At 38.0% G+C, this 25872-nt stretch overlaps 1 protein-coding gene across 1 annotated transcript in view; it reads left to right on the top strand.

The window, feature by feature from the left end:
• The window catches only part of LOC140238970 (ATP-dependent translocase ABCB1-like), a 36056-nt gene that overhangs the window by 7273 nt on the left and 2911 nt on the right, over positions 1-25872 (top strand). The window contains exons 8-22 of the mRNA XM_072318865.1: positions 8143-8379; positions 9421-9624; positions 10657-10827; positions 11732-11909; positions 12745-12887; positions 15005-15178; positions 15734-15913; positions 16221-16304; positions 16942-17145; positions 18076-18176; positions 20205-20345; positions 21531-21687; positions 22434-22631; positions 24456-24659; positions 25355-25501. Coding sequence (XP_072174966.1) covers positions 8143-8379; positions 9421-9624; positions 10657-10827; positions 11732-11909; positions 12745-12887; positions 15005-15178; positions 15734-15913; positions 16221-16304; positions 16942-17145; positions 18076-18176; positions 20205-20345; positions 21531-21687; positions 22434-22631; positions 24456-24659; positions 25355-25501 — 2523 coding nt within the window. The remainder of the gene's footprint in view (positions 1-8142; positions 8380-9420; positions 9625-10656; positions 10828-11731; positions 11910-12744; positions 12888-15004; positions 15179-15733; positions 15914-16220; positions 16305-16941; positions 17146-18075; positions 18177-20204; positions 20346-21530; positions 21688-22433; positions 22632-24455; positions 24660-25354; positions 25502-25872) is intronic.

Here is a 25872-nt window from a genome sequence, read left to right as displayed (position 1 = left end):
TCAGTTGTCTTTATCATATTATCTTGTGTCCGTGTGTATGTGCATATGAATGTGTGTGTGTGTATGTGAGTATGTGTTTTTTTCTCTTTTGGGGAGGCGGTCTATCTGTACACAGAAATTACTTCAAACAGGCAAGGTATTCTAAAGAGATACAGTATAGTTTTGGTTGAGATGGGCGATTGAAAATTTAACGTTTTGCAAGATAATCAGAAAGCACATTTGAAATAGAGAGCATACGATTCTAAGAGAAATTGAAAGTTCATTATACAAAATCGGTTTGGACTGAAAAAAAAAATACATGTGTAGTGGGCAGATAAGGTGGGTCAATCCTTTAATTAGGGTCTCTTTGTTTATACAGTACGTATAAAAAAAACACGCAACAAGATTTGATTTCAAATTTGTGAAGATTGTGTTAACTTTACACCAAAGTGAGTAGCAGCAAATACTCCTCTTCAAAATGATATTTATGCATACATGGTCATGGATGGCGAAGTAATCATTCTTTTTAGACAACTTGCGGGGTAAATTGGACTTAGGACTAAGTTTAGACACTGCAAGAACCAATGCACCTTATCAGAAATTAACTTAACAAATGGAATAATGAAATTAATAATCACAACTTACCACTGTTTTTTTTTTCCGGATATCTCTTTTTAACATTACATCCCATGCCCCTCAACATGGCCACCATTCCTTCCCACACAAAGATTAGCTCTTTTCTACATCTCACGCACAGCTCTGCGAATCATTGTGGCTTGATGGCGTATATAGAGCTTTAAATTCATCAGTGATTCTTTGTCTCTTTGCAATGTCAGGTTGAGGGATAATGAACACTTTGCTCTTGAAAAAACCCCAAAGAAAAAACAAATCGCAAGAAGTCAGATCCAGAGATTCTGGTGGCCAATCCACATCATGATACAAGGCAATCGCCCGATTTCCAAATACCTCAGCCAATCTGTTTCTTACTGCAACAAGTCGATGGGCTGGTGCACCATCCTGTGCCCACCATAGGCGTCTGAACACATCCCTTTGTTGCACAGGAAAATTTTCCATTAATTCAGGAATCACATGTTCATCTAAAATTTGTAAGCATCCATTTTCGTTGCAAAGAAGAGGGGCCCTAGGTATGTCTCACCAGTCTGTACATTAAAAAAAAAAAAGTGAATTGAAAAGGATTGTTGCTGGTCTCATAACTGAAACTTGGTCCCAAGTCCAACTTGACCCATTGTCCAAAAAGAATGATTACTCAGCCATCCATGACCGTGTAAGAATGAATAAGATGTTCAGTTCAAATTTCATATTTCCATTTCCTCAATGATGAGATTACAAAATTAATGACAATAAAACAAGAATCATGTCTTTTGATTGAAGAAGAAGAAGAAAAAAACATTCTTGACACAAATGTACATGGTCATATCATATGAAGATATCACAAATAAGTATCAGAAATATGATGGGGCCTACATACAAAGCTTTAACGCTTGTAAAACTGTACGGTTCCCTAATTCATAGGCATATATTATTCGGAGAACGGATATGTTTGTCTTGACCAACTAAAATTATATCAGTACAAAAATCGATAAAGGATAAAGTAATCACAAACCAGACTGTATACGGATCTCGCGGTGTTTGAAAAGGAATGCTATGTATTAAAAAATGTACTTGAAGCTGCGGACAAGGACAAAAGACTGGGAGTATAAAAAAGTTGCTAAACACTCGGAAGTGTGTATGCACTAAGTAATATCTGTTTTAATTTGCGTTTGAAGGTGAATAAAGACAAAGAAGAAGTAATATCTTGAGGGAGGTCATTCCAAAATCTGGGTCCAGTAAATATAATTGTTTTCTTTGCAAAAAAAAAAAAAAAGTACGGGGAAGGTGATATTATATATAGGCGTCACTCTTGCAAGTGGGATAACAGTGTTCCTTTTAAACATGTGGATAAAAACAGATGGTAATTAGTTGTTAGTTTATACATGAAAATTCCGAGATTGTAATGAAATAGGTCTGGAATTTTCAGAAATCTGTTTTGATGAAAAAAAAAAGAAAAACAAAACAGTTGGTATGAGCAAAATATCCAGCGTGGTTTATGATTCGTATTGCACGCTTCTGAATTCGGAGAAGGGGATCTAATTATGAGTGAATTGCATTTCCCCACACCATTGGAAATGGAAAAATTGGATGTCATTGAAAAGAGGAGATATATGGCTTTATGATGTTGCTACTTACTTTGGAGTAAAGTAAACACCATCTTCACAAATTCGAAATTAAATCTTGTTGCTTTTTTATACGCACTGTAGCTACATATATCTCAGCAATTTGAAGCTAATTTGTGTAAAATGAACCTGAATTCTAAAAGAATTGAATGCTGTTTAGTATTACAGGTTACTCATTATTTGTTTGTTCTGAACACCATCTTATAGTCAATACTGTACCATCTGTTCAATCTTGAATGTCTTCCCTTTTCATGATAGGGACCGCCCCCCCCCCCAAAAAAAAAAAATCGTCTGTTATTGAAAGGGGATGGCTAATAACTGATCATTGGAATCAGTGGGAATGCTGGGGGATGATTGTTTCAATCCTTGGGGGATTCATTTAAGAGTACATTTTTTTGTTCTGTGAAAATTATTTGCTTCATAATGGTCTCATATTCAAGTAATGTGCAGTTTAATGTTTCCGGGTTAGCATGCCTGTATCCAGTGACGGGGAATTAAACAACACATTACTTGAATATGAGACCGTTCTGAAGCAAATGATTTTCATACGGACTCTTTAATGAATCCCACTAGAATTGGAACAATCATCCCCGAGCATTCCCACTGATTCCCATTGATCAGTTACTAGCCCTCCCCTTGAAAGAAATTAGAGTGCATGCAAAATATGGGGTATCACAAACTCACGTAAATTTTCTGATTTCTAGTGATACCATAACTTGAATATCCAAACAGTGCACCTATGTCCGAAATCTGGTGTTCCACAAAAAAGTTACATTTTCTCTTCGTAAACATTAAGTTTCATTCATATAAAATTATGTACATACATCTTTAATGGAAATACATATTACATGCACATGTAAAAGGTGTGAAGCCAAGAGTGGCAATGGGATAGACAGAAATTGAAAGAGATAAGAAAATGAAAAACAGCTATATATAGTAAACTACATGTAACATGAATTGACAGGAAACAGACAGAAATATGGCTTAATGTACCCAAAATTGAATCTTTATAAATAAAAAGTAAAAAGGGTAAAAGCGGTAGGCTAACAAAGAGAGAAAAAAACTCATAGATTTAAAAATGAAAAATAAAGAAATTGAGAGTGCAAAGGAGAAAAATAAGGAGAAAAGTAAGCAAAGGAAAATGTTATTTATCTCGAGTTATAATAACTTTAAATCAACAGCTTAAAATAAAGAAATTTTAATCCATTTTGTCTCATCACGGCATACGGGAGAAGTCCTTGGAGTGGTTCAGGAGAACCGAAAAACAATATTCTCTGAACGAGAATAACTCAAGTTTCAATATATTAAATGTGGCGTCCCTCAGGGTAATATAAATTAGGTGCTTTGCTTTTTATAGTTTATATTAATGACTTCTACAAATCATCTGACATATTCTCATTTATGCATTTTGATGATGATTCAAATGTGGGTTTTCTTTTTTCTCATCAAAACCCAGTTACTCTCGTAGACACCGTCAACTCTGATTTGAAAAAAAAGTAACTCAGTGGATAAGATCTTCATAAACCCTTCAGAAAATTAAGTACTAGTATACACTTTTTAGTAAATCCTTAATTATTTTGATGATACTCGATTAGATCGTGTATCCTATGTAAGCTTTCTTGGTATCAGAGAAGATGAAAAACTTTCGTGGAGGCCTCATGTTATTAAAATAAGTAAATGATTAGCGTAATATTGGTATCGCATTCCAATGTCTTCTGTGTTAACATTGTATTTTCTTTGATAAAATTACCTTATCTCAAATACGAAATTTTAGCATGGGGCAGCGCCCATCAAATTTTATTAGATAAATTATTGTTATTGCAAAAATATAGGCCCTACTTCGTATTATCTGTGGGGTTTCGCCACTCGGATTCACTATTCATAAAAAAGAATATAAGATTTGAAAAATTAAAGATTTTGTTTCTTTTTCAACTGGGTCAATTCATGTTCATCTATACAACACAAATGTTCTCCCCAGTAGTTTTAATTCAATGTTTCCACGAAATCGATGGTTTCATGATCATCCTTTACACCTAGGCGGTCTGAGTTTCATCTACCCCTTTTGAGAACCTTTAGCTCAGAATGCATTTATATACACTGGCTTTAGATTTTGAAATTTCTTCAGTTCTGAAAAAAAAATCTCCATTATTATACTCTAAAGCGTTTTTTTTTTTTTCTTAAATTCTGGCTCAGATATTTATTTTTCATTATCTAGCTGCATGCAGTCACCAGCTGCTGTCCGAAATACATCCTCAATCATCAGGCAATAATTGAGCAAACTGAGGCTGGATAGAACACTGATGGTTCTTTTCTACAATTCCTTTATCTAATCTATCGTCATGTATAGCTTGATTTTGTTTTTATGGCAATCTTACACAAAAGGACAAGGCTATAGAATCGATAGACCGCGAAAGTGGCAAAATATCATTGGGTTGGAATTACCAGTGGTACAGGATTTACACGTGGAAAGAATGATGGTCAAGGTAAACAAGATACAACACACCGTCTGTACGGTTACTATTGCCTGAACAGATCAGGTATCAGACTCTGTCCTCCTCGCACAAAGCGCATACCCGTTTTAGAAGTGCATTTGTCCCGGATTCCATTCACACGTATAATACCAGAGTATAAGTTGTAATGATTAGTTTTTGGTGTATTTATTATTATCATTATTATTTTACTCCCGCATATCCAGAGAGTTTGGGTGACTGTCATGTTTCTCGTGTGTGTTTGATAGAGAAATCATTGTTATGGTAATTTTTTTTTTGTTTACTCCCACAGTATTTAAGTTATGTAATTTTAAACTTGGAATATGTAATGATTTACAGGTGTACATGCAAGACACATTTGGTGTTATTTTGATAAGGCGCTGCGATGGTAATTATTATTATCATATATATATATGAATGTTATGAATTATGAATTATACAGATGTATTCGGATATGTAGGTGATATATTGTTTGGTGTATAATGATGATATATGAAAGGATATTATCAAATAAATCTATGAGTGGAATGTAGTTGTAAATGTCGGGTTAATGTATTATGTTATTATGGTGCATACGTTACTGTATGTTAATGTGAGTGAGTTTCATTTTGTACTCTATGACATGTCTGATTGTGGTGTATACCTGTGATGAATTGAATGTTAATTTTGTTGCGATATCCAACGTATAAAGAATTTCCAGAGTGGACAATGTGAGTAATCAATCAATAAATCTCCTCTTCCGTTTATCCTGTTCAGCGTGTAGGCATTCTCTCTCTCTCACTTTCTCTCCTTCTTCCTTTAATTTTGTTTTTGCTCTAATCCTTTCATTCGTAAATTCCCCTCAAGTTTAGTCATGTCACGTTGTTGTGTCTCTGTTGTTTGTTTTATTTTGTCTTATTTTTTGCATTATACATGATTACGTACTTGTAATTATAATAAGTATTTTTGGAGATATTTTAGAGTGGTCTAAAATCTACAAGCAATGCTTTTTAGTGGACCTCTTAGTTCTCATTTTTACCCTGCAAACATAACTTTGTTATTCCAGTATGTGTGCATATCTTTATTAGTTTTTTAATTACCATTGAATGTCATACTTTGTAGTGTATATTTGCTTATGATTACATTTTTGATTTACTTTGTGTTATGTTTTGTTGAAAGAAAAATGAGAATAAAATAAATAAATGAAATGAAATCCACATGCATAGCTCCATTTTAATCCCCTGCATACACATTAACAATTTGTTTGCAGACTATTAGACCAACATTCTTTTTTTTTTGTTTTGAAGTACAGCTGAACAATAATTTTCTTATCAGAACAAAGCTCACCGAAAAAAAAAATGTTTATCCTTGCTGTACCCTACCAGCAAAACCTCCCTCTTTCTTCCTTCTCACTTCAAGCAGTCTCCTATAAATGTAGGACCTATAACCATAGTATTATCATGCTCTTTCGTTGAACTGTTCTTTGAAGTTTTGTCTATAAATAAAGGCTAATCGCACACTGTGCAACGGCTCCAGATGATCAGGGAGGTGAGTCTCAAATCCCTGAGATGATCGACTCGTACGTATTTGTGCATGCTGTTTAGCTAATACATTGTAGGCCCTACAGTAATTCATTTCTTCGCGCCACTTGTACGAGGCTATAATATGATTTATTTAAAGGGAAATTATCAGAACGTAAAAATAACATTGTCCTTTATATCATTTGAAAAATGAAGAAATAGCTTTCTTAGATTTTTTAATTGGGTATAGACATCCACAATAAACAGATATTATTTTGTTTTTAATGAGGCCTACTCGCACAACCCGGATAGGATCGGCGGTTGCGGAACGTTTCTGCGTACTGCCTATTGTGCGGTATATTCGTTCCGCGGAACTAATCGACTGGTTTCGGCCGGTATATCAGTTCCCCCGGAACCCGGAACGGATCGACTGTGACACCGGCCTTGGTTTCTCTACCTATCTGTCTGTCTGTCTGTCTGGTGTTTTTTTTTTTTTTTTTTTCAACATAGCTCATGAAGTCGTGATCGGAGTCTGATGAAATTTCCTCTAAAAGTTGAAGACGGCACAATTAAGGAACAGATGATTAAAGTTTGACAGTGATTTCCATGATTTCAGATCATCGTCTTGATTCTGACAGTTTGTTATTTTTTTAAAGGATTCTTCACAGTTGGGAAATAAGGTCAAAAGTTTTCCCTATTTGTTTGAGGTGCGCGTGAAGCGTAGCAACATGCTAAAACCATAAAGAGACACTAGAAGGGATCCTGTATTTTTTGGAAAGGGATCATTTTTATCAGAATGACCTGATATGGATAGAAACGAGATGGCTGATGGAGATCATTCTGCGCTCTCTGAGAGCTTTTCTAGTTCTGCACACTGCACCCACACGCACACATATTGACGGAACGCGCTTTTTGTTTGTTCGTTTCTTTTTTGGCATTTATAATTATACGCCATATATTTTCGAGAAGAATAAGAAATGATAAACAGCTGATGAAGATTTTAGAGCAACACTTGTGGAAACGATGGCAAGGGACCCTACCGAGCTCAGAGAGGACGACGTTTTCGTCATACCTCTGATGTTGGATTACATCACATTGGTCATTAAAGGGATGGTGCAGTTTCGGTTTAGATGAGATTTCAGGCTTCCAACGATGATGATATTTGAGATAAAATGAGAAAGCTCTTATGAAATGTAAAAGAGCATAATATGATTGTAACAGGAATTCAAAGTTTATTTGATTGTTTTGAAATGGCTGAGATATCCCAAACAGAGCGATCCTATAATGCGGGACCCATTTTTTTTTTTTGAATTAGGATCGCTTTGTTTTCCTTAGTTTTTGGATATCTTAACCATTTCAAAACCAATTTTCATCAAATGGACATTGAGCTCCTCTTTGAATGCTTTTTAACATTTCACAAAGTTGTCTCTAAGTATCGCGCCAAAAGTTAAGAGTAGAATCCCCACTTCACCCAGTACTATTCTATCTCTTTAACACTTGACAGTATCCAAATATTTCATGTAGATACCGATGGATTGACACACATCCGTTCTAAGGCCGAAAGGCATGATGGATGTAAGACTCGATGGGCATCAATTCTATTTTTGTTCTCATTCATTAACATTGCATAATACTGTTTACGTGATTATTTCAGTAGCATTTTGTGTTGATGCTTTTCAATGATATAGAGTTCGAGTTCAGTTCAAGTTCATATACAATAATTTATTCATTTTTGAATATCATCTTTTTATCTGTGTTTGCACGTATGCGTGTGAAACAGCATTTTATGTTCTTTCAATCGTTTGGTGTTGGAGTTGCTTTGTCAAACAATATCTAAGTGTTTTGTCAAATGGACAGTGAGTGAGTGCAGCGGTTCTGCAGTTCGGAATTGTTGTAATACTGTGAAACAGTCTTTGTGAACGTATTTTGGTTAAACTACAGACCCCGGAAATCGACGCCCGATCGAAGGAGGGAAAGATACCGGACGAGATGACGGGTAACATCGAGTTCCAATTCGTTCGCTTCACCTACCCCACTCGACCCGACGTCCCGATCCTCAAGGGCGTCGACCTCCGCATCCGGAAGGGACAGACGGTGGCCCTGGTGGGGTCCAGTGGGTGTGGCAAGTCTACCACCATCAACCTGCTGCTCAGGTTCTATGACAAATCCGACGGAAAGGTGAGGCAAAACGGTCAAAAGCTGTTTTGAGTTACATCAATCTAGTTTTCAAACAGTCTTGGGCTTAGTCTTATCAAAAGACAAAATTGATTTTAAGCTCAGAAAATCAATGATTAATTATCTCCCAAATCAACGATTAAGTCCATAAATCAACGATTAACTTCCAAATTGCCTTTAACTATAATCGACTATCAAGTCTCTTCGTAAAAAAAGAGAAAAAAGTCTCTTCGTAGAACAAAAACTTACAGTCGATTGAGAGTTATAGCCAATTTTAAGTTGATCAAAGTTATCATTAAGTTCACAATCAATGATATTTTTATCTTGATAAAACGGGCTTGGTGTCGACTCTCATCCCTCTGTAAAATGGTTTTCTGAACAGGAGAATCAAAAGGGATACCAACTTGACATAAGACACTGCACATCATTGAAATGATTTAAAACATTCACGTTAAAATTGTCAGCCACTTCATATTTTTCAAATGATACTCTCTTTTTGAATTTCATTCAATATCAGGCTTTTTTTTTCAGAATGAAAATAGTTCCAACAAAAATAAGCAGCTTCTCACTTGAGCTGCTGAATCACAATCCTTTTTTAAACATACAGTAATAATATTTGTTTTTGTTTTGATTAAAACCATGTATACAAAAGTGATATAACACTGCATAAACCTCATAATCATTTGCAAATATTGTTTGAGACAACTGTGAAGAAAATATCTTTTGACTTACAGTGGATGGATCTATTGCTGCCACAATAAATGACATATTTTACTGGCTATTCAAGGATAGATATCATATTGTAATTAATATTCAGGTCTTGTGTAATGTATTCATTGTTTTTGCTCTTGTTTTGAAAATATCTATGATGCACATATAATCCTATCAAAATATGACATTTCACTTGCAATACATATAATGTATTACACTTGATATATGTCATATGTTTTTATCAGAATTATAATAGTATATCATAGTACATAGGTGCATTTAGGATAACCTAGATAAAAAAAATATATATCTTGTCACAACTTATTGGAACAGATTCTGATTGACGGGCACGAGATCACCGAACTGAACCTCCGATGGCTCCGAGAGAAAATCGGCGTGGTCAGCCAGGAGCCCATCCTCTTCAACTGCAGCATCGAGGAGAACATTGCCTACGGCCGCGAAGGCGTGACGAAGGAGGAGATCATCCAAGCAACCAAGATGGCCAACGCCCACGACTTCATCTCCAAGTTGCCGAATGTGAGAGCACGAACGAGTATCACAGATATCAATGTGGGGATGGAAATCAGTTAAATTTTAAGTGTCATTATCCTTTGCAGGACTCAGAAGCCGAATGCCAATGTTCGTATTCCGGATGCCTCCACCTCCGTCTGTGTGTATAGATATAAACGAGGTTCCAATGACCTGACCAAGCCATGGCTCAATTTACTGAGGAGAGCCTGGGCAAAAACTATGTATGTGCGGCAAATCTGGCGGGAGGGGGGGGGGGGGGGGGAGGCAGGGACGTACAAGCATCAGGTACTACCTACGAGTACCGCGTGCTATAGATCCAGCTATATGCTTAGAGGCAGAAGCTACGCGCTTACTAACTGGGCAATAGTAGAAAAAAAGTAGTCGATTGAACCCGCAGGATCGAGTCCAATATCATAATCATGAATCAGAGTGTTCAAACATTCAAAACGATCCAAACGATCCTTGGACTTATCCAAGGCAGGCATGATTATGAGCAGATTATGGTACTTACGCTCTGTGTAAAAGACAAAAATCCTGCGAAATTCATGGGTGTCACAGTCGGGAGAACGTCAATGCTCGTCAAATTTTGCTGAAAGCAAATCTGTTTGGGTACCCTTGTAGGGTAGATGGTATAATAAAGAATTTTATTATCTATGTAGGTTCTCTTTTGGAGTCGTAGGCCTATTGTCTTTACTCACACTGTTCTACCACAGAGGTGTGTGACTCAGTGCATTGAAGTACGTCACTGAATAAGGATGGTTTGTTAGCAGGCAACCAGCATGCAGTGCAGGGGTCACTCTCTTATTGATTTTTTTTTTCATGAATATGGCACATTACTTGCAGTTACTGTGGCAACAAAAATCTTACATCTGATTGGTTTTCTCCTAGTTATTGTCATAGCAACCGCAAGTTACTTGGTCTAAAATTGACTGCAAAACATTCTTCATCGTTTGGCTGATCTATGAACATTGGTCATAATCACCCTTCCCCTCCCCTCCCCTCCCTCCCCTTCCTCTCCCCACCCCCCTATCCACACAGGGATATGACACCCTGGTAGGAGAGCGCGGCGCCCAGCTGTCCGGGGGACAGAAACAGAGAGTCGCCATCGCCCGCGCGCTGGTGAGAAACCCGTCCATTCTTCTCCTTGACGAAGCCACGTCAGCTCTGGACAGAGAGAGCGAGAAAGTCGTGCAGCAAGCTTTGGACAAGGTGAGTTAATGTCATAAATTGATAAGTATCTCAATCCTTCTCCCCTTCGAGAAACACGTGGTTGTCGGCTGTCTTACAATACCGGAAATCGTTGCTGTTTCATCATTAGGTTTTAGATTTAAGAAAGGTTTTCCAGATAATGATTATATATATATATATATATATATATATATATATATATATATTTATTTATTTATTTCTTTTTAGTATCACCACCAGGCCTTTCATTCATTGAAAAATTCTACGTATTTAGCAAGCTAAAAACTATCGTGCGGCGAAAACTCTACATGAATGAGTTAGCCATCATGTCATATAAAATCTCTTAAACGTATGGCTGAAGCTTCCTTTGCAAATTTACGTGGACGTTTTAGTTTTGATATTCGTAAAACAGTGAAAGTCTCAAATCAATGCAGGCAATCCACGCAACCTGATCTAGTTCATGCTTCATTCCATTGCTCCCATATGATATTTCTTGACCTTTCGAAGGCCAAGAAAAATACATCAGAAAAGTACCGCACCCTTACACGGCACATTATTTTCTTTTTCTAAGTCCATGACACACTATTTTTTTTTATAAGTCCATGAAAGGTGCCGTATCGAGGAGATATGTAAAACTGATAGTACACAGCAGTCGCGTAATTCGTGAATTTGCTTCTCGAATAATCATCACTATTTTCGTTACATTGATGTTGTAGGCTTGACGTCACTAAACACGTAATTTTTGCATCTAAGCCAAAAATTAACCGTGGGTAGAGACCTAGAGGTGAACTGATCTATGCGCTATAGCGCATCCTCGCAATTCCTCGTGATCGTGATAGTGTGCAATGCTGCTGATGATTGCCGAGATGTTCTTGATGATGGCGATGATGGTAACGACGGCGATATGAATACACTTCTTTTTCAGGCATCAGAGGGTCGGACCACAATCGTCATCGCTCACCGCTTGACTACCATCCAGAACGCCGATGTCATCTACGCCTTCGACGAGGGTGTCGTCGCCGAGTACGGCAGCCACGCCGAGCTCATGAGTAAAGATGGTGTCTACAAGCAGCTTGTCACTCTTCAAGCACTTGACCAGACTGGTATGTGCAAGAATACATATAAACAAGAAAAAAAAAAAGGGAAAATTGACCATTTACCCCCACTCTACAGAGATATTTTCTCATCGGTCGTTTTTCAGAAGCTAGGTTAATGGCTTCCGGTCCCTACCGAAATGTATCGAATTGCAGTCCGATGGGTCCGACCTGTGTTGGTCGAGTATCAGGTCAGTGTCAGACATGTCGGGGTGATCCGATGAGGCAAGTCTGACACTCACCTGATAGTCGACCAACCCAGTCGAATTCATGGGACTGTGATCCGATACACTTCGGTGGGTGGCCGGACGAAACAATATTTGCTTCTGATGGGTGACCAATGGGGAAAATTTATGTGGAATTGAGGTATTATTATTGTTATCATTATTATTATTAGAATGGTTTATTTGGTGAAAAATTGCAAAATCGTAGCCTGAAGGCTAAAATACATTGCAATGACATATGAAATACTTCCAAATAAAATTGATCACATTGAACCGTTGTACATAATATTCGCATCAGAAATCACAATTAAGCATAACATATAATGCACGAAAAATTACCACATGCTCCACAGAAAAACGCAAAACAAATCATAAAATTTATTCATTTACCCCAGGTTGTCGATACTCTCTTTACATTTTTTTTTTTCAAAATAAGCCAACTATCAAAAAAGATATTCATGATGAAAGCGACAACATATATAGAGGACACTATGTCTGTGAAACATTGTGTGTGCAGAGTGTGTGCTTGTGTGTACTTCGTGTGCGGCTGCTTTTATGTGTGTTTCTGTCATTGGTCACGCTGTGATGTCATCATTCTGCCTTGATGTGTACTTTCCCAGGAGAGAAAGACAAAGCGAGTAAGGAAACTTCGGATGAGAGCGCCCCCTCTCGGCAACCGTCCGGTCAAGCTGCTCGCAAAATGTCCCGCCAAATGTCTCGTCAGATGTCGTCGGGTAACTTCGACAAAGGAGCTCGTAAAGATGTGAGCCGGAATTCCTTATCTGACCAATGTGTTCAAAGGATTGGTACAGTTTCGGTTGTGATGGGGTTTCAGGTTTCCAACTGTAGTTGGTGATAATTTTTTGTTGTTGAGATAATGTGAAACCTCTTATGAAATGTGAGAGAACATAATAATAATACTATGTTCTCTCACATTTCACAATAATAATTCTTAGAGGAACTTAAAGATAATATAAAGTTTTGGTACCTCAAAAGTTTCCCTGAGTTTCCTTGTCTTAGTTTGTGTTTCAGGTTTAAGTACCTTTCATATAACTAACACTGTGAGACTTACTCGCCCCAAAGTGCACTCATGTCTTAGTAATCATGCAATAATGGTTTCGTACAATACGTGTATATTGATTGTCGCGGTACCGCGTCGAGTCAAACTAGCAGCTCGTTAGAATTTTTCAGAGCCCGCTCTGCTCTGGTACGAAACCATTATTGCATGATTACTAAGACATGAGAGCACTTTGGGGCGAGTAAGTCTCACAGTGTTAGTTATATGAAAGGTACTTTAACCTGAAACACAAACTAAGACAAGGAAACTCAGGGAAACTTTTGAGGTACAAAACTTTATCTTTAAGGTTTATTTGATGAAAATTGGCTTTGAAATGGGTGAGATATCCAAAGCAAAGCGATCCTAATTAAAAGGTGGGACCCACCTGTTATAAGGATCGCTTTTTTTACTTTGTCTTAAGATATCAGCCATTTCCAAATCAATTTTCTCTCAATAAACTTTGAATTCCTCTTACAATATATGTTTTTTTTTAAACATTTTATACAGTGGTTTCTTAGTATCTCACAAGAAGTTAAAAGTTGAATCCTCACCCCAACCAATACTATACCATCCCTTTAGTCATACTTTACTGTGCTTATTGATAGCCTAAATAGCCAGCTATTTGTACAGGGCCCCATTTTCTCTCTCTTCTTTCTTTCTATAAAACAACAACAATAAATAGCCAGCTTGACCTAGATGATCCCATCATTCTGATTTTTCTTTCTCTTTATCCGAGGCACAATGCGTTATTTTATAGTTAAAAAAAAAAAATGCACGCCAGTGCGACAAAGACTGTAATTTTCAGTGGAATAGCCTGTCGGAGACAGAGAACTGCTACTTTAAACAAGGAACACTGACATACATTTACTCGACATAGCAAATTATCTGATGCCTGTAGTTGGATTTTACGCGTTGATATTTATGCCGTACTCGTGTTACACGAAAAACTCGCAGTAAGTAAATCGATTCATTTGAAAGAATATTAACAAAATATTAGACATAAAATCAATGTGGTTGTCTTTTAAATCAGGTTCCATAAAACACATTCTTGCTGTAGGTTGTCTCCTCTTTCTTCTTGATCATTTTTTATGATCAAGAAGAAAGAGGAGACAACTTACAGCAAGAATGTGTTTTGTGGAACCTGATTTAAAAGACAACCAAGTATAATGCTCACTATTCGACATATATACTTTTTTTTTGTCTTGGTATTTTGTACGGCAAACATGGTAATGTTAAAGATTGTTTTCACATGATCCCTTTTATGTTTTTAATGATAATTTGTATTTTTTTTAGTAGAAGCTTATCTGTATCGGAAATTCAATGGAAATAAGCGTTAAACTTTCGATCTCATTACACGATACGAACAGAGACGGGGGAGTGGGGGGGGGGGGGGCTGTACAAACTTCCGAAAGTCTATGAGCCACTTATTGGCCGTCACGTGATCAAGGCAAAGACGGGTCATTCCGCTGACGGCTGTAAGCGTCAACAGCTGAAAATTCCGGAGGTGAATATCGTGTATCGAGATCAAAAGTTTAAGACCAAATTTCAGGTAACTGGTTTTGTTGCAGAATTTCAGAATCTTCGTATGTGCTGTCTTCATGACTAATTCAATTTCACTTTTAAAAAATTATTTCCATATTTCTCATAACATAATTAATGACTTGTTTACAGATATCAAACTTTTACGTTATTATTTCTCCCTCTAATTGACAAATCTCCAGTTAGACTTCTATTTGATTTTGGGCCAGTATTCTGGACTAGACTACTTGTTTTTTGTCCAAATCTAAAAAGATAACATGCTGCTGCTTTTTTCTTTGTTACAGAAAGGGAAGGAGGATGAAGGAGAGGAGGAGGAAAACGTTCGTAAAGTTGGATATGGGGAGATTCTCCGCCTGAACAAACCGGAAACACATCTAATCGTCATTGGCTGCATTTTTGACGGACTTCTTGGAGTGGCACTACCTGCCTTCGCCATTCTCTTCGGCGAAATCCTCCTGGTGAGTCAATTTGAGTAATCATCAAGTCAACAAACAACACTTTTCCCTGGTTTCGTGCTTTTTTTTAACCACGGTTGTTTTATTAATATCATGTTTCACTATTTATATGAGAACAAGACATTTTAAGAAAAGCAACAAGAAAATGAATGTATGAGTGATTGAACGGAAATTACTCTTTGTTGTGGATTTTGATATTTCTTGTTTTATGTTTTAAAACATTACAAACCTAATGATAAAAAGAATAATATCTAATTCTGAATGAATTTCACAAGAAGGATCGTACTAAACGGTTTCGATAGTGTCCATTGTGTTATCATATCATTCATACATCATTCTTGCCATGTGATACTTATTGTGGCTAAGACTATACAATGTGTACAAGTATGTTACACGGCCGTGCAAGCATTTTATGGCCACGTACGTGTGACATACATTAGACCCGGAACTTTTAATGAATGGCTGAAAGCACAAGATGAAATAATTATACAACCTAAAGGGTATCATTATTGCAGTCGGTCACACTATAGCTATTTTGATTCGGTCTTGCCCGGGCAGATCTTCACTTACCCACCGGAGCAGATGCGGGAAGAAGCCGTCTTCTGGTCGCTGATGTTCCTCGCACTTGGGGCCGGATACCTCTTCTGCAATTCGATGACCGGAATTTGTTTTGCCGTCTCGGGAGAGCAGCTAACCATGCGGCTCCGTCAGAAAGCATTTTGGTCCATGCTACGCCAGGTTTGTTTTCATTTTGCTCCGTTTTGACAAGAAACCTCCAAATTTCATGATGAAATAATCCTAATCATTTTCTTATTACTTTCTTCAACGATCTAAACCAAATAAAACAAAATCTATCAATCCTCCATTCGCGTAACGTTTTAGCTTTTTGCTTTTCGTTTTCTGTTTTCTCTTATTTTCATTTATATATCGTTAATTTCTTTTCTATTTGTTATTGCAAATTGGGCTTGGTATAATCTTGTATATACAAACGCTTAAGTAACGACCTTGGTGTTTCTCTCTCTCGCTCTCTCCCACCTCCTCATAGGACGCAGCTTATTTCGATGACCCCAAACACGGTACTGGGGCGTTGGCCACCAGACTCTCAACGGATTCGTCGCAAGTCAAAGGGGTAAGCGAAATGTGGTTGCATTCATCGATTCCCGTTTCGTTTCATGTAGTGTGGCAAAGGTCATTTCTTATTATTTATTCTCCTTAACAAGGTGCAAAAGTCAATGAAATATACAATATATAAAAGCATAAAGTAATACTTTCATTCTTAATGATATTATGTTCGGGTGAAACGTTTGTATGTGGTTGTGCACTATCTTTTGTTTATTTCTCACGCCGTTTCATTTACCGTAGTCTCTTCATAATCATTCAAAAAACTACAAACATATATGGTCATCTCTATGTCTGTCTGTCTATCTATCTATCTATCTATCTATCTATCTATCTATCTATCTATCTATCTATCTAAGTGTCTATCTAGTTATTTATTTATCTATCTATTTATATACTTATCTGTCTTACTGTCAGGCTATCTAGGCCCATCTATATAGGTCTATATCTATCTATCTATCTATCTATCTATCTATCTATCTATCTATCTATCTATCTATCTGTCTATCTATCTATATCTGTATACAGAGATTATGTGGAGGGAATGTACCTTAATAGATGTCGGCTTGACTCCCGTCATCATAGTCACATGTTGTCAATCTATCCATTTGCTTGTTCATTTGATTATCGATTGATGTGTTGCCTAGGCGACCGGCCAGCGGCTGAGCATCGTGGTGCAGTCAGTCGTGACTATGATCGCCGCCATCTGTATCGGCTTCATCTACGGCTGGAAGCTCGCTCTCCTCATCTTCGCCAGCCTCCCGATTCTCGCCCTCTCCGCCGGGCTGGAGATGAAGATCCTGCAAGGGAGTCACGAAAAGGATGCCGCCCTCATCGAGGAAGCGGGAAAGGTGAGGTTACTGATCTCTATAGGAAATATCTGGATATCTCATTGGACAATCGCTTTGAGGCCACCACGCAGCCATCTTGCCAAGCACACCAATCACTCTGAAGACGCTACTTTACCATCATTACGGGACATCTCGTTTTCTTTGGTAACAATTCTGCTGGAAAAATACGTGCATGTTCGCATTATAAGCACGTGTCTTGTAACATATACAAACTTCTCGGCTTCAATGTTGTTTGTACAGCGAGAATGGGGCAATGAGACATCCAGATATTTAGTATTGGGATCAGTGGTTGAGGTCTACAGCTGTGGGCATTTTTCTGAGTGAGACGTACCAATTTCAAGGTTGACTTTTGCACAATAAAATGCGCCCACTGAAGTGTGTGGTGCAGACTACTTCAACGCTCTCATTCGAAACTCTGATGATGGGTTGAAGTTTAAGATTTAATAGCGGGCCTTTTTGTTAAATGTAATAGTTTCAGATAAAGTTTAATTCTGAGAAAAAAAAAATCAACCCTCAGTTTCCTCCAAATGCAACTCTCTCTCCTCTCTCACCCCCTGTTTCTTTGTGTGTGTGTTTGTGTGTTTGTGTGTTTGTGGTCGCGTACAGGGCAATATTCATTGACAATGATCTACGCCCAATGATAATCCTTGATTTTAACTTGCACACTAGTTTCAAGCAACAAGGCCAATTTCTTGAGCAGAATTACATGTATAGATAGACTCGACCCCCCCCACCCCCCTCCCCAAAAAAAAAGAAGAAAAAAAAAGCGGAATCCGTTCTAACATTTCTATAGTGTACAGATTCACACTGTTTTGAAAACGTCTATTCTTTTTAAAATTTCTTTACAGTTATGGGTTTGTGATGATTAATATCAGTCAAGTTTGTTGAATAAATCTCATTTTACCTATCTTTTATCCTTTTCGTGATTAGATCGCCGCCGAATCTATCGAGAATGTCCGCACGGTGGCGTCCTTGAATCTCGAGGATACGATGATTAGGAAGTACGCCGAGCAAATGGAAAATCCTTACAGGTACATTGTGGATCTCGACATAATAACATAGTTAAGGTCTCGCACCTTTAAGGTGAAAAGATATGCCTTCAGAACTACCTTTTTCTTTGCTCTAAAATGTACACTATCATAGAATTAACGTTCCAAAAGAATCTGAAATGACGCTGTCATAATATAATTTCACTTTGGTATAACGATGAAAATGGAAAATATGAATGATAAAATGTATTAGCAAAAATAAAAGAGGTTTGCTGTAAGTAGGACAGTCTAAGAGAATATTATAGCTACGTAGTATTATAATCGATTATCGATTATCGATTATTCTCGCAGATAAGGTAAGTTTCTTGACAGACCCTTTTTTCACACAGTGCATATATTGAAAACTATTTCACTTTCGTTATCTTAGCAAATATTGCAATGTATCGCTACTGTTAATTTTTTCCTATTATTGTTGTTTTCTCTGTACAATTGTATGCATTGATTTTGTCACTTAAGAAAGTGAGATTTATGTTTGTATTATATATTGTAGAAAAAACGAATAAATATGAACTTGAACTTGAACTTGATGAACATCCAAATTCCCAATGATGGAAAAGGTATTTTGAGTCCTTTCGAGTTCTATGTTTTCACTTTAAGTAAAGCGGGCGACCCCCGAGCCTCTCAGTTCACTCTATATGCCACCAAAGAAACTGAAACAAATCAGTCAAATTATAGAAATAAGGCCTTACTTTAACCAGTTAAAAGCTAAATAGGTGTCTTAAAGGGGATGTCTAGTAAACTGATAATATGTGGGAATAAGTGGGAATGCTGGGGAATGATTTTTCTAATCCTCATGGGATTCATTTAAGAGTACATTATATATATATTGTTGTGTGAAAATAACTTGCTTCAGAATGGTCTCATATTCAAGTAATGTACTCTTAAATGTACTCTTAAATGAATCCCACAAGGATTGGAACAATCACCCCCACCCCCCAGCATTCCCGCTGATTCCCACTGATCAGTTACTATCCATCCCCTTTAAAGGGATCATAATTTTGGTTGAGACCTAACTTGTAGGTTTCTTTTTGTTTCTTTTTTTTGTGAGATAATGAGAAACCTGTTATGAAATGTGAAAGAGCATGTAATTCCATAAGGAATTTAACGTTTATTGGATAAAATTTGGTTCTGAAATGGCTGAGATACCCAATCAGAGTGATCTTATTAAAAGATGGGACCCACCTTTTATCACGATCGCTTTGTTTTACTTTGTTTTTGGACATCCCAGCCATTCCAAAACCGATTTTCATCAAATAAACTTGGAATTCATCTTAGAATGGTATGCTCTGTACCCTTTCATAGGTGGTTTCTTGGTACTTCACAAACAATAGTAGCTCAATCCTCATCTCAATCAATACTATACCATCCCTTTAAATGAGGGTGACTTGTTTGGAGGCAGCACGACACGCATTTTTTTACATTTCTTTGTCTATGTAGATTTTGAAAACAAGTAAGCATCGTTGAGTATTAAAAACCATGGTCTTGCATGAAGGACCTCTGCGCAGAATTTTGGCTGGAAAACCCCTTCTTTGCAAATTTCAGGAAATAAGTCGGTTTTCCTAGAGATGGAAAATGGAAGACATGAATCTTTGGTGTATTTTATACCCACACACTCACACACACACAAATGATTGTTAGTACTTTGTGTCAATTACAGGTGAAGAACCGGGAAGGGGGATTGTTCTTCGACTTCATAGACTTCATAAAAAAAAAAATCGCATGGCTGATTTAGTATTTACTTGGAATCAAACGTTTGGCCCCCCGAGCCTTGCGAGGAGCAGGGAGCATCCTGGGATAAACGATATACAGTACCCCTGGATGCCCCTGCTGATTGAAAGGGTGACACTTCCTCAAGAGCGCACTTGTGCTCTTTATTGTCATGCAAAAATGACGAGACTATACGAGGAAAATATCAGAAACGCCATGTTTGTTTGTAATTGTAGGTTGACGGATATAACCATGACTTGTACCTGACTGAAGTGCTGTTTCCTTGCATGATTGCTCTTGCAGGCAAGGTAAAATCAACAGCCAAGTGAACGGCTTCGCCTACGCTATTTCCCAGGCCATGGTCTTCTTCGTCTATGCCGCCTCGTTCCGGCTGGGTGGCTACCTTGTCTCCATCGGAGATATGAATGTCGATGACGTATTCAAGTAAGCTTTTGAACACCCCGTGCTTTTTTTGGGGGGGGGGGGGGGATGGGGAGGGGTGTACCGGATGTGATAAGAATAATAGAAAACCAAACAATGAAGCAGACATGCATTCTAAAAAGTAAACGAATAAATAAAGCCATCCCTCCTCACTTTAAACGCGCATCTATTTTTCTCTTCATATGAACACAGGCTTGAAATAAAATCCGCTCTTTGTCACGATACTTCCACGAATTCCAAAATGCCAATCCAAGAGACAATTATATTTGTCGACAGGATATAAATAGGATATAATGTCGAATTTTCCCAACCATCCATTTCCACAAACCGCAAGCTGAAGTCTATTTGACCGCAATTGTGTTGTATTCAGTATGATATGCCAGGCTGGTGTTGTCTGATGATTCTTGATAAAGTCGTTCAAGAAGTTCCAAGTAATTAGTTCGTTCTATTGCGCTCAGGGTTCTGTGGTTAGTTTCAGTTTATTACCTGTCGCTAGTTGACGGCTTTGATGCATTTTCTCTACCATATCGACCTCTCTTTTCTTGTTTGTGGTATCAACACCTTCTATTTCGATTATCAGCCACAATCTACAGGTCTGCTATATAAAGAAGAAACTACAGGAAACCATATTTAAAGTAGACAAAATTGAGAACGATTTTGTATTAGGCGTAACAAGTAAGTTGGTGATGGCGTTATACAACGTATCAAATGGGAGACACTACAAAATACGTAATAATGTATCAAAACTATCGAATATATATAGACCTATCCGTAGAGCTTCCTCTTATGCTCGTATGAATTAAACAACACTCTTCTGTTTTTCCCAGGCCTCAGAGCGAAATCTTGCAACTGTATGAAATCTCAAAACAGTATAAACCCACAAACAAAATGCGAGGCTCCAATTGATAATTTCATGTCGATGTTAATAAAATGACTCAACCCCAAGGAAAAAGAGATACCGTAGAAAAAAAAAAGAGAAGAAGAAAACGAAGAAGAAGGAGACGAAGAAGAAGAAGGAGACGAAGAAGATGATGATGAAGGAGAAGAGGAGGAGAAAGAGGAAAAGGTTGAGAAAAAAGAGGAGGAAGGGAGGGGGGGGGGGAAAGAAGATATTCTGTAGAACCTTGTCATTGAAGACATCACCTCTCTCACCTTCGCACTCCTTTTATTTCGTAAAACTTGGAACAGAGTTTTCTTCGGGGTAGCTTTTGCTGGTATATCGGTCGGCCAGGCCATGGCCTTCCTACCCGACTACGCCAAGGCTGCTCACTCCGCCAACCTCCTCTTCCACCTGTTTTCCACCGAACCTCGAATCGACAACTATTCCAAAGCGGGTACAACACCAGTAAGTCATTCTCGGACTCCTTCACTTCCACTGTTTGTACCATAATTGACATCGACCTTATCACAAGATTGGTTTTAACAAGTTCGATCTTTGTATGGGTGTCCTTGAATAATGTTTAAGGGAAATTTTGTCTTGTTTTCAATGCTGTCCGAGAAGAGATAATCATATACGAATATCCATACTCTCCTGTAGATTCAAGATTTATTCTATTGTTTTGATATCGTTGCTTTTGTAGTTTTCATATAATCAAGAGTTATATCATCACCACCATCACCATCATAATCATGGCGCAATCATATCATCACCAGTCACCATATGATCATTACCATCGCCATCATCACCATTGTCTTCATGGTCTTCACCATCTTATACGCGTACATGACATTATCACAATCATCAATATAACCTTCACAGTCATCACCATCACCATTATTATCACGATCCTCACTTTTATCATCATCATCATTATCATTATCATCATCATCATCATTATCATCATCATCATCATCATCATCACCATATACCAATCATCATTACCATCACCATCATCATCGTCATCATCACCATAATCATCATCATTATTTTCATCACCCTCATCCCACCATCACCATGTCACCATACCCATTACCATCATCACCATCACCATCACCAACATCATCATTTTTACGTCATCATCATCATCATCATCATCATCGTCGTCGTCACCATAATCATCAGTTCTATCTTGTACTCTTCCTCCTCTCCAGGAAAAAGTGTCCGGTGAAATCGAATACAAAAACATCAAGTTTGCCTACCCGACCCGACCGGACATAACCGTGCTCAAGGGGCTCTCCTTGACCGTCAAGCCCGGACAGACAGTGGCCCTGGTGGGCGAAAGTGGGTGTGGCAAGAGTACGCTGGTCTCCCTCCTCGAAAGAATGTACGATCCAGAGGACGGATCAGTGGTAAGATGCTATTGATCTTGCTTAAAGGAGAGTGCCCGTATATTAACATTGTTGCAGCTTGTGTGATGTTTGCTATGCTTTTGTGTTTTGAGTTTTTGGTTTTGACTGACTTTACGTGGCTGCTGATGAAGAATTTTAAATGCTTACGAGCAGGCTACCAGGTGACCAACGGTTTTACTCCTCCCCTAGGCAATGAGGATAAATGACCTTGCCAATGGTCATAACCACTGCAGCTGCCAAAGGACTCGAACTAGCGATCTCACGATTGAGTGTCCGCAGTCTTTGCCACTGAGCTCCAACGACTTCATATTTATGGCTTTTTCATATGACCGTCTCCTCTGGTAATAGCGATCCTTAGATCTGCGACGACCATCCTACGAAGTGGCTATTAGACCACCCCCGCCCCCCCTCCACCCAAAAAAGGAGAAAATATCGTTCTCAGTGTACATGCGCGAGACACACCTGCTCCCATTGTCCAATCCGAGAAGAGGCGCGTCACACCGAGTAGCGTCACAAATCTAAAGCTCTCTGTTACATGCCTGTCTAAGCAACGTGAATAATAAGTGTGCAGTTCCTTTATTTCAATAAGCATGTCTCCTATAGTAATGATAATAAAAAAAAAATGTCTAGCCACGTCAGTGTATCCGAAGAAGGTAAACAAAGTTGATAGAAATTTGGGCGTTCTTCATTCCGGTGTTTCTTCGAATAGATGAATAGAGTGACTAAACAATGTTAATACGCTTTTTAAATCGGGAAAACCCCTACTTTTGACAATGCCTTGGCCATTTCTCAAAGACGATAGCTAGGGCAAAATGATGATTTGAAAGACTAGCGATATTTATTATCATGAAAAAGACGTATATGGAATTCGAAGAAAAGAAATGAAAAAGATAAATCACATGACGGTGGAATCCAAGAGGGAAATCCGGCAATTGTTCTATCATCCATGCTCATGTATCGAGTCATGTGGCTTTGATATCATCTTGGTCACATACGGCCACTATTTGAGGATTAATAAAGACTAAACTGTATCGTATGATGTGACGAAAAGAGATGCAGAAGTTTTAAACATTCTAGATCATCGGAAATACGCAAGTCATTTGATTGGAAATATCACATTTTGTTTTTGTACAACAGAGACGATATCATTATTAAAACCGTACAGGCAAATCAGTTGAAATAACGAGATCATTTATTAAGCAACTCCCTCTTGTAATACAGTAATTTGTAACAACTATCGATGATCGGTTAGTAGGACTATTACATGAATAAAGTTTTGGGTCAATAATTCATCAGCTGCAATCCGTTTTCAAGAAAAAAATGTTGTTAAGTCATTACGACTGTACATTATTTTGATTTAGAGGATTTCATTCTATTCAAAGTGAGGTATTCCCCTCCTCCCCCACCTGGCACAAGAAGAAAATCAATGGGTATTAGTAAAGCTTTATAGCACCTCAATAAAAATCTTGTGTTCACGTGAAAATGACATTTTCGCCTCCTCTATTAATGATATGATATTGAGTGTTCCTGACAACTTATACACACATAAAATTTTTGAAATCTCTGATGCCATGTATTAATCTTATGAAACTGGAACCGCTCTTTTTGAGTCACTGTATCCTCATATTTTCATTCTATTTTATTGTTGTTCTATTCTATTTCTTTCTTTATGTTATTGAATTCTCTACGAAAATCAACTTGAAGATGTAGTTATATCTACTTAGGAGACAGCGGTATAAAGTGTGTCATAATTTTTTTGCTGAATATGATATAGGCATTCAGAGTTAAAGCTGTAAATCATGACTCTCTGTTTGGCTATCACAGCTTTTGGACGGAGTCTCGGTGAAAGACATCAATATCCAGTGGCTACGAGCCAACATGGCCATCGTGAGCCAGGAACCAGTCCTCTTCGCTAGCTCCATCAAGGAGAACATCCAGTACGGCGTGGAGGAAGAGATGGACATGACGAGCGTCGAGCGAGTGGCCAAGATGGCCAACATCCACGACTTCATCTCATCCCTTCCCACGGTAAGAGAATGAATGACGTCATCAATCAACTGACCGCCACTTCAAATCATGAGAGGCGGGCTTTTCCAGATTTGCAATAAAATTTGTGGAGAGATTCTGTTGAGTTTACCAAGAAGATAAAGCCTTCGTGCATCCTATAAACGTTTGATTTAGACACAAGAAATCAGATCAAGTCATTTTTTCAACTGATCTACAATTTACCCTACTTTGATGTCATCACTGATTCTTCAGTGTTTTGTGTTGGCCGTGATAAAGAAAACAAAAAAGCAAGACAAAACCTTTGGTATATCTACTAAAACGCTGGATGATCGGTGCTTACTACGTCGATCTTGAACTCTCAGGTGCAAGAAATAAACCACTGAAAATCAAGCTTATCCTAAAAAAACACAACAACATCAAAGCATTGAGGGTTTTCACTGCAGAAATCACCATCCTGTCTCGAGTAGATTGCCACCTCTGAGTCGTACTGCATACCTTACATTTGGGAAAGATTAATTTGGAATGTTGGTATTCTTATTACTTACACATAATCAGGAAATCAAATTGCAAGAATGTGCTAACTTTAGAAAGACAATGAAATACCTTTGTTTCTGTGTGTGTGTGTTATAACCACAGCACATGCCATGCTATTACCAGACTTCATTATGCAAACATGGATCGTTGCATTCCATTTCATAAAATAATGATCTTCGCAGGGTTACGACACTCTGGTGGGTGAGAAAGGAACCCAGCTGTCCGGGGGTCAGAAGCAGCGAGTGGCCATCGCCAGAGCTCTGGCCAGGAACCCCCGCATCCTCCTCCTAGACGAGGCCACGTCGGCTCTCGACACGGAGAGCGAAAAGGTATAACTGTTATGCAATTTACGGAAGCTTATCAGCGACGCCAATAAGATGAGAAAATTTCTGATGTTCGGAGTTTGCAGTTGGTTCAAAATCGCGCTGCCAGGATTATATTCAAAGTGCAGAAGCATGACAGACTGACTCTTTTGTTGAACCAACGGCACATGTTGCCTGTTGAGAGAGAGAGAGAAAGAAAACTTAATACATGGAGGCAATGACTGTCTACAGGTGTATACATAAATTAACACCTGAATATTATTTTACGGTCCTAACAATACATGCCACGTTACAGACTGCGCTCTAGTGAAGACACTTCGACTTTAAATAATCCAAGAGTTGCTTCAAAAAGAGCAGAGACTAGCTTTGATTTTTGT

Source organism: Diadema setosum, chromosome 15 (genome assembly GCF_964275005.1).
Source record: "Diadema setosum chromosome 15, eeDiaSeto1, whole genome shotgun sequence".
NCBI lineage: Eukaryota > Metazoa > Echinodermata > Echinoidea > Diadematoida > Diadematidae > Diadema > Diadema setosum.
Note: the sequence above shows the minus strand (reverse complement) of the source record. Positions and strands in the feature narration are given on the sequence as shown.